At 44.6% G+C, this 13472-nt stretch overlaps 1 protein-coding gene across 4 annotated transcripts in view; it reads left to right on the top strand.

Annotated features, from left to right (window-relative positions):
• CTNNA3 (catenin alpha 3) overlaps window positions 1–13472 on the top strand; it is an 889777-nt gene that overhangs the window by 44105 nt on the left and 832200 nt on the right. For all 4 annotated transcript variants that reach the window (XM_043518063.1, XM_038411313.2, XM_043518062.1 and 1 more), the window contains exon 4: window positions 9467–9633. In XM_043518063.1, coding sequence (XP_043373998.1) covers window positions 9467–9633 — 167 coding nt within the window. The remainder of the gene's footprint in view (window positions 1–9466; window positions 9634–13472) is intronic.

The following is a 13472-nucleotide window of genomic DNA, read 5'->3' as shown; positions in this document are numbered from 1 at the left end:
CTGTGGACGCAATTAGATGGTATTGGCCTCCAGGAGCTATCACAGAGTGCTCCATTGTGACTGCTCTGGTCAGCACTCTCAACTCAGATGCACTGACCAGGTAGACAGGAAAAGGCCTGCGAACTTTTGAATTTCAATTTCCTGTTTGGCCAGTGTGGCAAGCTGCAGGTGACCATGCAGAGCTCATCAGCAGAGGTGACCATGCAGAGCTCATCAGCAGAAGTGACCATGATGGAATCCCAGAATCGCAAAAGAGCTCCAGCATGGACCGAACGGGAGGTACGGGACCTGATCGCTGTATGGGAGAGGAATCTGTGCTATCAGAACTACGTTCCAGTTTTCGAAATGCCAAATCATTTGTGAAAATCTCCCAGGGCATGAAGGACAGAGGCCATAACAGGGACCCGAAGCAGTGCCGCATGAAACTTAAGGAGCTGAGGCAAGCCTACCAGAAAACCAGAGAGGCGAACGGCCGCTCCGGGTCAGAGCCCCAAACATGCCGCTTCTATGATGAGCTGCATGCCATTTTAGGGGGTTCAGCCACCACTACTCCAGCCGTGTTGCTTGACTCCTTCAATGGAGATGGAGGCAACACAGAAGCAGGTTTTGGGGACGAGGAAGATGATGATGATGAGGTTGTAGATAGCTCACACCAAACAAGCGGAGAAATTGGTTTTCCCTACAGCCAGGACTGTTTCTCACCCTGGACCTGGAGCCAGTACCCCCCGAACCCACCCAAGGCTGCCTCCCAGACCCACCAAGCAGAGAAGGGACCTCTGATGAGTGTACCTTTTAAAATACTATATATGGTTTAAAAGCCAGCATGTTTAATGATTAATTTGCCCTGGCATTCGCAGCTCTCCTGGATGTACTCCCAAAGCCTTTGCAAAAGGTTTCTGGGGAGGGCAGCCTTATTCCATCCACCATGGTAGGACACTTTACCACTCCAGGCCAGTAGCACGTACTTGGGAATCATTGTAGAACAAAGCATTGCAGTGTATGTTTGCTGGTGTTCAAAAACATCCGTTCTTTATCTCTCCGTATTATCCTCAGGAGAGTGATATCATTCATGGTCACCTGGTTGAAATAGGGTGCTTTTCTTAAGGGGACATTCAGAGGTGCCCGTTCCTGTTGGGCTGTTTGCCTATGGCTGAACAGAAATGTTCCCCGCTGTTAGCCATGTGGTGGGGGGGGGAGGCAAAATGTGACCTTGTAATGAAAGCACATGTGCTATGTATGTAATGTTAACAGCAAGGTTTACCGTGAAAGAGTGTACCGATTGTTCTATAAAATGTGTCTTTTCAAATACCACTGTCCCTTTTTTTTCTCCACCAGCTGCATGTGTTTCAAAGATCACAGGATCTTCTTCTTCCCAGAGGCTAGCGAAGATTAGAAGGTGAAAAAAACGCACTTGCAATGAAATGTTCTCTGAGCTCATGCTGTCCTCCCACACTGACAGAGCACAGACGAATGCATGGAGGCAGACAATGTCAGAGTGCAGGAAAGCACAAAATGACTGGGAGGAGAGGTGGCAGGCTGAAGAGAGTAAGTGGCGGGCTGAACAGAGGGTTGAAGCTGAAAGGTGGTGGTAGCGTGATGAGAGGAGGCAGGATTCAATGCTGAGGCTGCTGGAGGATCAAACTAATATGCTCCAGCATATGGTTGAGCTGCAGGAAAGGCAGCAGGAGCACAGACCGCCATCACAGCCCCTGTATAACCAACCGCCCTCCTCCCCAAGTTCCATAGCCTCCTCACCCAGACACCCAAGTACACGGCGGGGGGGCCTCCGGCCACCCAGTCACTCCACCCCAGAGGATTTCCCAAGTAACAGAAGGCTGGCATTCAATAAATTTTAAACTTTTGAAGAGCTGTGTGGCCTTGTCCTTCCCTCCTCCACTACCCCTCCTGGGCTACCATGGTAATTATCCCCCTATTTGTGTGATGAATTTTAATAAAGAATGCATGAATGTGAAGCAACAATGACTTTATTGCCTCTGCAAGTGGTGATTAAAGGGAGGTGGGGAGGATGGTTAGCTTACAGGGAAGTAGAGTGAACCAAGGGGTGGGAGGTTTCATCAAGGAGAAACAAACAGAACTTTCACACCATAGCCTGGCCTGTCATGAAACTGGTTTTCAAAGCTTCTCTGATGCGCACTGCACCCTCCTGTGCTCTTCTAACCGCCCTGGTGTCTGGCTGTGCGTAACCAGCAGCCAGGCGATTTGCCTCAACCTCCCACTCAGCCATAAATGTCTCCTCCTTACTCTCACAGATATTGTGGAGCGCACAGCAAGCAGTAATAACAGTGGGAATATTGGTTTTGCTGAGGTCTAACCGAGTCAGTAAACTGCGCCAGCGTGCATTTAAACCTCCAAATGCACATTCTACCACCATTCTGCACTTGCTCAGCCTGTAGTTGAACAGCTCCTGACTACTTTCCAGGCTGTCTATGTATGGCTTCATGAGCCATGGCATTAAGGGGTAGGCTGGGTCCCCAAGGATAACTATAGGCATTTCAACATCCCCAGCGGTTATTTTCTGGTCTGGGAAGAAAGTCCCTTCCTGCAGCTTTTGAAACAGACCAGAGTTCCTGAAGATGCGAGTGTCATGTACCTTTCCCGGCCATCCCACGTTGATGTTGGTGAAACATCCCTTGTGATCCACCAGTGCTTGCAGCACTATTGAAAAGTGCCCCTTGAGGTTTATGTGCTCACTGGCTTGGTGCTCCAGTGCCAAGATAGGGATATGGGTTCCGTCTATGGCCCCACCACAGTTAGGGAATCCCATTGCAGCAAAGCCATCCACTATGACCTGCACATTTCCCAGGGTCACTACTCTTGATATCAGCAGATCTTTGATTGCGTTGGCTACTTGCATCACAGCAGCCCCCACAGTAGATTTGCCCCCTCCAAATTGATTCCCAACTGACCGGTAGCTGTCTGGCGTTGCAAGCTTCCACAGGGCTATTGCCACTCGCTTCTCAAATGTGAGGGCTGCTCTCATCTTGGTATTCTTGCATCTCAGGGCAGGGGAAAGCAAGTCACAAAGTTCCATGAAAGTGCCCTTACGCATGCGAAAGTTTCACAGCCACTGGGAATCGTCCCAGACCTGCAAAACTATGCGGTCCCACCAGTCTGTGCTTGTTTCCTGGGCCCAGAATCGGCATTCCACCGCAGGAGCCTGCCCCATTAGCACCATGATGCCCACATTGCCAGGGCACGTGCTTTGAGAGAAGTCTGTGTCCATGTCCTCATCACTCTCATAACTACGCTGACGTCGCCTACTCACCCGGTTTTGCTTTGCCAGGTTCTGGTGCTGCATATACTGCTGGATAATGTGTGTGGTGTTTAATGTGCTCCTAATTGCCAAAGTGATCTGAGCAGGCTCCATGCTTTCCGTGGTATGGCATCTGCACAGAAAAAAGGCGCGGAATGATTGTCTGCTGTTGCCCTGACGGAGGGAGGGGCGACTGATGACATGGCTTACAGGGTTGGCTTACAGGGAATTAAAATCAACAAAGGGGGTGGCTTTGCGAGAAACTGAATGGCCGCCTCAGGGATAGAACTCAAAACTTCAAGGATAGAACTCAAAACTGGGTTTAGCAGGCCGTTGATTTCACAGAGGGAGGGAGAGAGGAGAAAATGAATACAAAACAAATCTGGTCTATTTCTTGTTTTGAGCCACTTCATCTATCTTTATACATCTTGCTGGCAGCAGACTGTGCAGTACGAGTGCTAGCCATTGTCACCTCCTGGGTGCTCGGCAGAAGACGGTACAGTATGACTGCTGGCCGTCATCTTCTGCTGGCTGCAGATTAAAAGACAGTGCACTGCCGGTAGGACTCAATCGCCATGAGACGAAACAAGGGAAATGACCTGGCTGAGTCACTCCCATATTTGACCAGGTGCCCGGTTAAAAGAGCACCCAGGACTACGTTGACGACAGCTACCAGTCATACTGCACTGTCTGCTGCCAAAAGGCAATAAACTGCTGCTGTGTAGCAATGCAGTACCACGTCCGCCAGCACCCCGGAGACATACGGTAATGGTTAGCTGAGTGGGCTCCATGCTTGCCGTGGTATGGCGTCTGCACAGGTAACTCAAGAAAAAAGGTGCAAAACGATTGTCTGCCCTTGCTTTTATGGAGGGAGGGAGGGAACGGGGGCCTGACAATATGTACCCAGAACCACCCGCAACAATGTTTTAGCCCCATCAGGCACTGGGATTTCTATCCAGAATTCAAACGGGTGGTGGAGACTGCGGGAACTGTGGGATAGCTACCCACAGTGCAAAGCTCCGGAAGTCGACGGTTGCCTCGGTACTGTGGACACAGTCCGTCGACTACATGCACTTAGAGCATTTGTGTGGTGACACACACACTCGCCTGTATAAAAATGCTTTCTACAAAACCGACTTCTATAAATTCGACCTAATTTTGTAGTATAGACATACCCTAAGGCCTGGTCTACAGTACGTGGTTATTTCGGAAGTAGCTGAGTTAATTCGAAATAAAACTGATTCTGTCCACACAACAAAACCGGTTATTTCGATTTAAAGTTTTCTTTAATCTGATTTCTGTACTCCACCTCGGCAAGTGGAGTAGCACTAAAATCGAGATCGCAGTTCCAGATTACAGATACTGTGGAGGCAATTCGACATTATTGGCCTCCGGGAGCTATCCCAGAATGCTCCCTTGTGACCGCTCTGGACAACACTCTCAACTCTGATGCACAAGCCAGGTAGGCAGTAAAAGCCCCAGGAACTTTTGAATTTCATTTCCTGTTTGGTCACCATCAGCACAGGTGACCATCAGCACAGTCTACCATCACAGGCGACCATGCAGAGTCCACCATCACAAGAGACCACGCAGTCCCGGATTCATAGACTAGCTCGAGCAAGGTTCGAACAGGAGGTACTGGATCTCATTGTATGTTGGGGAGACAAATCTGTTATGGCAGAACTACCTTCCAAAAAAAGAAACACAAATACGTATGCTAAAGTCTCCAGGGCCATGATGGAAAGAGGCTACTCCAGGAGCACAGAGCAGTGTTGGTACAAAAATCAAGGAACTCAGGCAAGTGTACCAAAAAGCCAGGGAGGCAAATGGGCACTCTGGGTCACAGCCCCATACATGCCGCTTCTACCATGAGCTGCATGAAATTATGAGGGGTGACGCCACCACTACCCCACCACTGTCCGTGGACACCTGCAAGGGGGGAGTTGCATAGAGTGAGGAGGAGGAGGAGGACAGTGCACAGGCGGCAAGTGGGGAATCCGTTTCCACCCCTAGCCAGGAACTAGTCTTAATGCTGGAGGCAACAGCCTCACCACACTCCCAAGGCGGGCTCCCGGACCTGGATAGCAAAGGTGGAAGCGCTAGTGTAAACTGATTGATGGCATTTTTGCCACTATGCTATCAAATCTGCTCAGAATGGGTATGGAGGACAGTGATAAAGCTATAATGGACTTATTTTTTAGTGCTTTTATTGTTGCTCCCACTGGTGGAGCTACATTAACGACAGTGGAAATTGGGAGAAATTTAAGAAAAATGCCATTGTCGATGAGATCATAGTGTCTGAGTCTGAAAGGCTGGAGAGCATAAGCACTATGCTTTCCTATGTTCTTGCAATGCTAGCCTTCCTCAAGGGAACAGGGAGTGAGGTTAAGGCCATGAACCCATCCACTAGATATGATTAGGGATGGCGGGAGACATATGCTTTACCCTGCAAAGAGGTGGCAAATGCCATCTGCAATATGCCAAGTTGCCTGAAATTCATGCTGGCACTCTCACAGCAACCTGGCCCCCGCCTCATCATCCTATCACAGGGTTGTGCATTAAATGCACAAGGTAGCTCCTAGTGCCTTAATGTTGAGCAGAGGAAGCACTAAACTTCCATTTACTGATGTAATAACACACTCCAGACTGATATTTTCCTGTATCCTGGGATTTTATTCCTTGAAGCTGCACTGTTCAGTTTGTATGCTCAGTAGCTCATAAGTGTGTTGTTTTAGTAGCATAGTAAAACCCCAATTTCTCTTTTTTCTTGAAAGGTTTCATATATGTCCTAAAGCTTAAGCAAAAAAAGGTTTTACATGAGCAGGATGCCCTAGCATTCTGCCCCAGAATAAGCCCCATGTGCACCGAAGCAACTCCCAGGACATTGGTCCCTTGTGACTGGATGTGGACCTGCTGGATCTTTCCCTTGGTCACCTCCTTCTATTGGTCACCTCCATCTGGGTCTTCTGGAGGGCCAGGCCACATAAAAGTTCAGTCCCCTCCCAGGGTACACAACATCCCAAAACAAACACCACCTTCAACAATAGTTCCAAGTTCATTCTTATAGAATCACCTGAAGGACCCTGAGAGGTCATTTGGTCCAGCCCCCTGCAGTGTTGCAGTACTAAGTATATCTAGACCATCCCTAACAGGTGTCTGTCCAACCTATTCTTAAAAAACTCCAATGAGGGGGATTCTACAACTTTACTTGGAAGAGTATTCCAGAACTTTATTATTTTTATAGGTAGATATTAGGAAAAACTCTATCCTAAATCTCCCTTGCTGTATATTAAGCCCATTACTTCTCATCCTATCTTCAGTGGACATGGAGAACTATTGATCACATCCTCTTTATAACAGTCCTTAACGTTTTTGAAGACTGTTATTAGGTCCTCCCTCAGTTTTCTTTTCTCAATACTAAAACATGCCCAGGTTTTTAACTTTTTTTTCATAGGTCAGGTTTTCTAAACCGTTTATCGCTTTTGTTGCTCTTCTCTGGACTCTGTCTCCAATTTGTTCATGTCTTTCCTAAAGCATGGTGCCAAAAAACTGCACCGAAGACCCCAGGTAAGGACTCACCAGTGTTGAGTAGAGTGGAAAAATTACATCTCATGTCTTACTTACAACACTCCTGCTAATGCATCCCATAATGATGTTTGGGGTTTTTTTTGCAACAATATTATATTGCTGACCCTCATTTAGTTTGGAGCAGTTTTGGGAGCAGGGATTGAGTGGTGTCTGCTACCGGAAGTAACCAGCAGCCAGCCTCCTCCCTGTGAAGGAGCAGTTTCCTCCTCCCCTGGTGGAACTACTGCAGTCCTTTCCAGATGGATTTCTTCCTCAACCTTGGAGATCTTCATATGCATATTTTCAGTTAATTCCTCACCCTAGCCACCTCCTCCTGTAGCTCTCTCACCTGCCTCCTGAGTGTTTCTACCAGGCGGAACCTTTCCCATTGGATGCAACAGGGAAATGAAGGCCACAGTCTCTGCAAATCCACAGCAGGGCCTGGGAAAAGGCATCCATGGTTGGGTTCCCTGTCTGGACATAGGCACAGGAGGTAGAGCAAAGAGCAGGGGACACTATGTGGCCTTTTCAAACCATGATGAGTTTTATACTTTCTCTCTCCTAAAGCCTCCCTCTCAAACTCTTGTTTGCAAGCTCCCCTTGGTTGCTTAATGCCTGTGTATTAAGCCCTTCTCTCTTGGGTCAGCCCTCCCCCCTCCTTAACACACAGGGGAAGGGTGATCAAAGTGCAGGAGGCTAAAGCCTTGCTAGTGCCCATTCAGCTGCCAGCTAGGAGGCCTCTGGATCCCATTTCCACACAGTCCCCAAACACACACAACCATACTGTAAATTTTAAGTAAGCCAAAAGAAAAACCACACAGAAACAAGCTTGCCCACTCACCCCAGGAATTAATGCTCGCTTCTTCTTCCCTCTGACTTCCCTGTGTGCTATCCCCCTGTCCATCCTCCACCTCCTCCTGATTTGGTGGTCTATAGCAGACCCTTACTATGATATCATTTTTGTCCCCTCCCTGTACCACACACCTCCTACTTTCACCCAAAGACTGTCATCTGGTTTGCCTTTTTTTTCTGGACCTCAGAACAAGTGTATATATTCTTGAGGTATGATGCAACATCAACTCCCTTTCCCCACTTCCTGTTCTTCCTGAACTAAACAAGCTATTCCTTCTATACCAATATTCCAACCAGGAGACTTGTCTCAGTGATGCCATTTAAGTAATAATTTAGGTTGTATACTAATACTTCCAGTTCTTGCTTTTATACTCATACTCCTTGGATATGTGTACAGACATCTAAAAGGTTGAGCAGATTCTCCTCACTCTTAACATGTCACTGACTCCCCAGGTTTTCCCTCCTGGAAGTACAGGTTCCACTAAAACACAATGGTCTTCCACCCCTCCTGGACTTCTCTTCAGTTCCCTGTTCTCTTTGTGAAACACCAGCCACAGGTCTGCCTCCCTTGGCTCCTTGTTCCTGGGACCTGCCATGGGAACTAGCTTTGATTTCCAGCTTAACTGCTCTTCTCCACCACCAGCCCCAAATTGCTGGGATGCCTCCCTTTTTAAGTCTTATAAGCAGCAGAGGTGTGGTAGGGCAGGGCTAATTAAACCGGGAGCAGGCTGACCTATTACACCAGGATTGGTACACAGTGGATGCTGCTGTTATGGAGGGGGTTATGACTGGCATTAGATTATATGATAGTTTTGATTATCTAGACAATGTAGTTTGTAGTTTGCACACATTTGATTTGATTGATGCATGTGTCAATTTAAAATAACAGTTGTTTAAGAAGAAAACTAGAAAAACAAAAATTCCATCATTTGCAAACATAAAAGAAATTCCCTGCATGTGTTTGATAGTGGGATTTTAAGTCTGGATCTTCAAATTCTCTGCACAGATCTTTCCCACTTAAACTAAAGGTGTCTCATCCTCTGTGGACCAGCTCCTAGAGGAGAATGTGACCCACACTTTACCCATGGATTATACAATAACTTTCTATAGAGCAGAAAAATGTTGGCCTTCCAGATTCCTGAGTTCTGTTACTGCTGTTTGGATGGGAGTGTAGTCTAATGGCAAAAGCAGTGGTTACAATAAATAAATCTGGCACATTCTATCTGAGAGGCAGTGTTACTTGAGTGTATGAACATTCAGTCTGTCATAATTAAGACATGGGTTTGATTTCTAGATCTGTTAGAATCTTTCCATTAATTTATGGGTGATATGATACTTTCTTCCCCCCCATGATCAGGGTATGAGCCATTGATCAGCAGTAAGGATTTCAAAGTACACAAATGTGAACAGCAGCGAGTAGAAGATATGAACTTAGAACTCATGGCCTTCTGGCTTCCGGTGCTCTTTCCCTTAGATTACAATGGTGTTCTGTGAGGGACCCTCTCTCTCATACGTATATAAAATATCTCCATGGAACATCTCTTCCACAGCACTGCAAAGCCAGATAAGTGTCACCCATCATACAGAACACCTGTGCATGATCTGGCTTAGCTGAGAGAATGATCTATGGTCCTCTTTGTAAGGCATTAATAACATACCAGTTCAACTGACAACATTTTCAATATGCCAAATAATTGATGCAGTTAAATTATGTTGCTTAACATTTGTAGCTTTGGAATGTACCCTAAGAGAATTTGTGGATTTATTTTGCAGGTGAAGCTTTAAGCGTATCAGCGAGGGAATTTACCAATGATCCCTGTTATCTGCCTAAAAGGAAAGCTGTTGTTCAAGCAGCACGCTTCCTTCTGGCTGCTGTCACTAGACTTCTGATTCTGGCAGACATGATTGATGTGGCATACCTATTGCAACATTTAACAGTGGTAAGTAGAATCTGCACTAATTCAGTATGACTGGTTAGAGAAGTGACTGCAAATGGCACCTTCTGATGCAACATACTTTTTCATGTGTGTATCAGTCAATTATGTTTAATTTCTTCACAAAAAAGTTTGTAATCACTTTTTACTCCTCCTACCATTGAGAGCCAATACAGTGACTGGTGTGGGAGAGTGATCTGGCTTCTCCTCTTAATCATACATCTCCAACAGAATTTGCAACACAATTACAATGAAAAAGTCTCTTACTGGTGAAAGTACATGAGACCAAACACAATGCAGATACTAGGTGAAGTTGGCAGTTAGGAAAAAAAACATCATGTAAACTGAACAAATCTGATATGGAGCCACTGAGAGGAAATAAATATAGACCCCCCTACGGTGACATTTTAAATTGCATTATTTAATATTCCCTAGTTGATTATGCAAAATGTTATAAGTTACTATAAAACTGCCATTGCTTCCAGTATATTGATTACTGCTAAATAGGAGAAAATTCTTCTTCTAGAATATCTTGAGATTATTTCCCTGTATTTGTTTGTTGAAATGTATTCAATTAATACATTACTGGTGTTTTTTTTGAACTATAGGTTGGTGGTATACATTGAAATCAGAGCTGTTTTGATAATTATGATGGTCAGATAGGAACAAAAATATGTAACTTATTTGGATGAGTCCAGGTGCAATTTAAACATGCATTTTTCAGGTAGCAAGGAATGAGGTTGGGCAAAGGTGTCCACTTATACACACACATTCCCTATTCTGGGGTTGTTTGGCTGTGTCACAAGTTAAAGATGCCTCAGGGCTGCTTTAATGATCACCCAGCTTAAACAGCTCCCAAGGGACATTCCAGCAGCCAGATATTACCAGAGTGCACTTGTGTTCTGACCACCTCCTCTACTGCAGCCGGGCACTTTGCCAAGGCCAGAAAGGATTGGTAATACAGAGCTGGCTTTATAGCATTTGTGGCTTCTTCTACAGTGGGGAATCCCCAGCTGGCTGTATAAGCCACCTTTTCCCTTTTCTTTCACGGTTGGTACCAGGCCTTGCCCTCGGTTCTTGTGACTAGTCACACATGTGACTTTGAAATTCACTTTCCTTGATATTTGTGGCATTAAAACTGAACATCTTGTTTGCTGAGTTAGCATGTGCCAACATGTTAGCTAACTCAAGTTGACTGGCAATCAAGTAACTCAAGATTTAAAAAAAAAACACCTCTCCAATTTAGACCATCCTTCAAGGCTGAACAGTGGAAAAGGTGCTTAATAACTTTCCTTTTTAAACAAGTGAATAAGGTACTTCAGTAATACTCATCATCAGATGATGAGTTTTGGAGGGGGCCTCTTGTATCATCATTTTTTGCTCCCTGCATCAAGGTTAGAGAATCTTATTCTATTTTCTTATGTTTAACATCTGCTTAAAGATGCTTAGTAATGTGCTATTATTGCCTCATTAGGCAAATTGTTCCACACTTTTGTTGATCTTAATGTCAAGATGCTGTCATATTAGATAAGCTAGATTCATTCTTTCAATTAATTCCATTACTACCTGTTTTAATACTAGTATCTTGTGTAAAGAGCTTTTCTCCCAGTTTTTGCATTGTGACTTCCAATACTTAAACAGGTTTCAGAGTAGCAGCCGTGTTAGTCTGTATTCGCAAAAAGAAAAGGAGTACTTTTGGCACCTTAGAGACTAACAAATTTATTAGAGCATAAGCTTTCGTGAGCTACAGCTTACTTCATCGGATGCATTACGATGAAGTGAGCTGTAGCTCAGGAAAGCTTATGCTCTAATAAATTTGTTAGTCTCTAAGGTGCCACAAGTACTCCTTTTCTTTTTGCGAATACTTAAACAGTTACCAATATCATGTTGCTTAAATATATTTTGTAGGCTAATTACATATAGTTCTTTCAGATTCTTTCCCTGGAGCTTTTTTTTTTCCTTCCCCCTGGCTCAGTGCGTGTCTTTGGTAGCTCATGTTTAGGACTCCATGTCTATCATGGAGGTCGCAGAAGTCATGGATTCAATGACTTTCCACGACCTCCATGACTTCTGCAGTGATGAGTGTGACTGACCTCAAGGCCGCCCATACAGTGTCACACCTTACTTCACAGGTAGACCCATTGACTTCAGTAGGACTACATGTGGAGTAAGGTACTACTCAGTGTGAGCAAGAGAATCAGAATCTGGCCTCAGATGAGACCAGGAAGGAATGTCTCTCCAGACTACAGTATTTCACTGTGAAAGGCATCATGGAGATTTTAATGTTTCCTTTGAAGCATCCAACATTGGCAGTTGTTGGAGACATTCTAGCTGGACCATTGGCTTGATTTGGTATAGAAAAGTCTATGATCCTACAGCATATAGTATATGTATATGAAGTTTGCCAGTTTAGAGTGTTGAAAGTGGTCTTAATAATACTATTTTTTAAAATTTTTCTTGTCTTGACACTTTTCATCAATAGTCTTTGTACCCAGGTGCCATCCCAGGGGCACCCTTGTGGCCTAAGGTGGCACTGTTTCAGTTTCCCTTTGAGGTTCCAAAAATAACTTATACACATCTGAATCTTTATTTGGGGTCTTATGTATTTAATACCATCTGGCTCTCCAAAGATCCTCTTTTGGCCTCCCCCCCACTAAGGTTAGGGTTTCTCAGCACTCCTTCTAGGACCTGTGCTTCAAATCCTGGTCTTCTTGGCCTGTAAAGTCTCCTGTCAGGTTTAGGGGTTTCAAAGCCCTCCTTGCTGAGTTCTTCCTCCTACACATCTCCTCCTTGACTGGGCTTGGAGTCTCCTTTTGAGTCCCCTACCCAGTTCCTAATAGTCTCTTGATCTTCTCCAGGTGAATCTAATAATCCCAAGCACTTGTCTGCACTATCTGGGAGAAAGGGAAGCCTTGCCGCACCCACTCAGCAAAGCTCCTGGGGCCTTAAAGTATATGGTATGGTATGGCCATGTACATTCCCTCTCCCACACACCAATTGCTCCTCGGGACCATCTTCCTCTCATCCAATTATTGCCTTGATCTGCCTCCCTGGACATGTGGAATGGGATAAATGGCCTCTCTGATGAACCCCTCTGGTCTTAAAGAGCCAGTATCCTGCTGTTCCCCTAAACTTTTATATAAGAAAATGTTTTCATAATCTTAAAGACACCCTTCATAAACACTTTTAGTGCTCTTAAGACAAGTAATAACTAAAATCTGGTGGTATTCTTGGGTATGGATTTTTTTTAAACAACTCTGAGTCACTATATGATTTTCACTGGGAAGAAAAAACTAACAATTATTGAAAAATCATAAAATGACTCAAAGAATTTTTTGGAAAAACTGAATCTGTACAAAAAAGTAAATTGTCATCTTTTCCCCTTATTTAAATGTAGTTTTCATGAAAGCTGCCAAATTGATAGAGGAATTCAGTTTTCAGCATTATTAACTCACAGAACAAGTTAAATTGCAATCCAAATGCCCCACAATGCCTAACTAATATTCCTTGGCTTTGTCCTGGGAGATAGTATATTGTCTGTCTGCTAAGTCAGCCAACAAGGTACCAGTTATAATGGTATCTTTTTATATTGACACTTATTCATTAGGAAATGGGCTAAGACTACCAAGTAGTTTTAACACATGCCATTGATTAGCCATCAAGTGACAACAGCTTTTAGTCATCACCAACCTGGACCAGATTCATATACAATAATAATAATAAAAAAACTTTATGAGTCTTGACTTTGAAAAAAACAAAGTGTTTAATTATTATATGTTAGAACTGCTTTAGAAAATTCAAATTTTATTCAGTGTGGACCTGGTCCAGCAAAACACATTTAGTTT

The sequence above is a fragment of the Dermochelys coriacea genome, chromosome 7 (assembly GCF_009764565.3).
Source record: "Dermochelys coriacea isolate rDerCor1 chromosome 7, rDerCor1.pri.v4, whole genome shotgun sequence".
In the NCBI taxonomy this organism is placed as follows: Eukaryota; Metazoa; Chordata; order Testudines; family Dermochelyidae; genus Dermochelys; species Dermochelys coriacea.
Note: the sequence above shows the minus strand (reverse complement) of the source record. Positions and strands in the feature narration are given on the sequence as shown.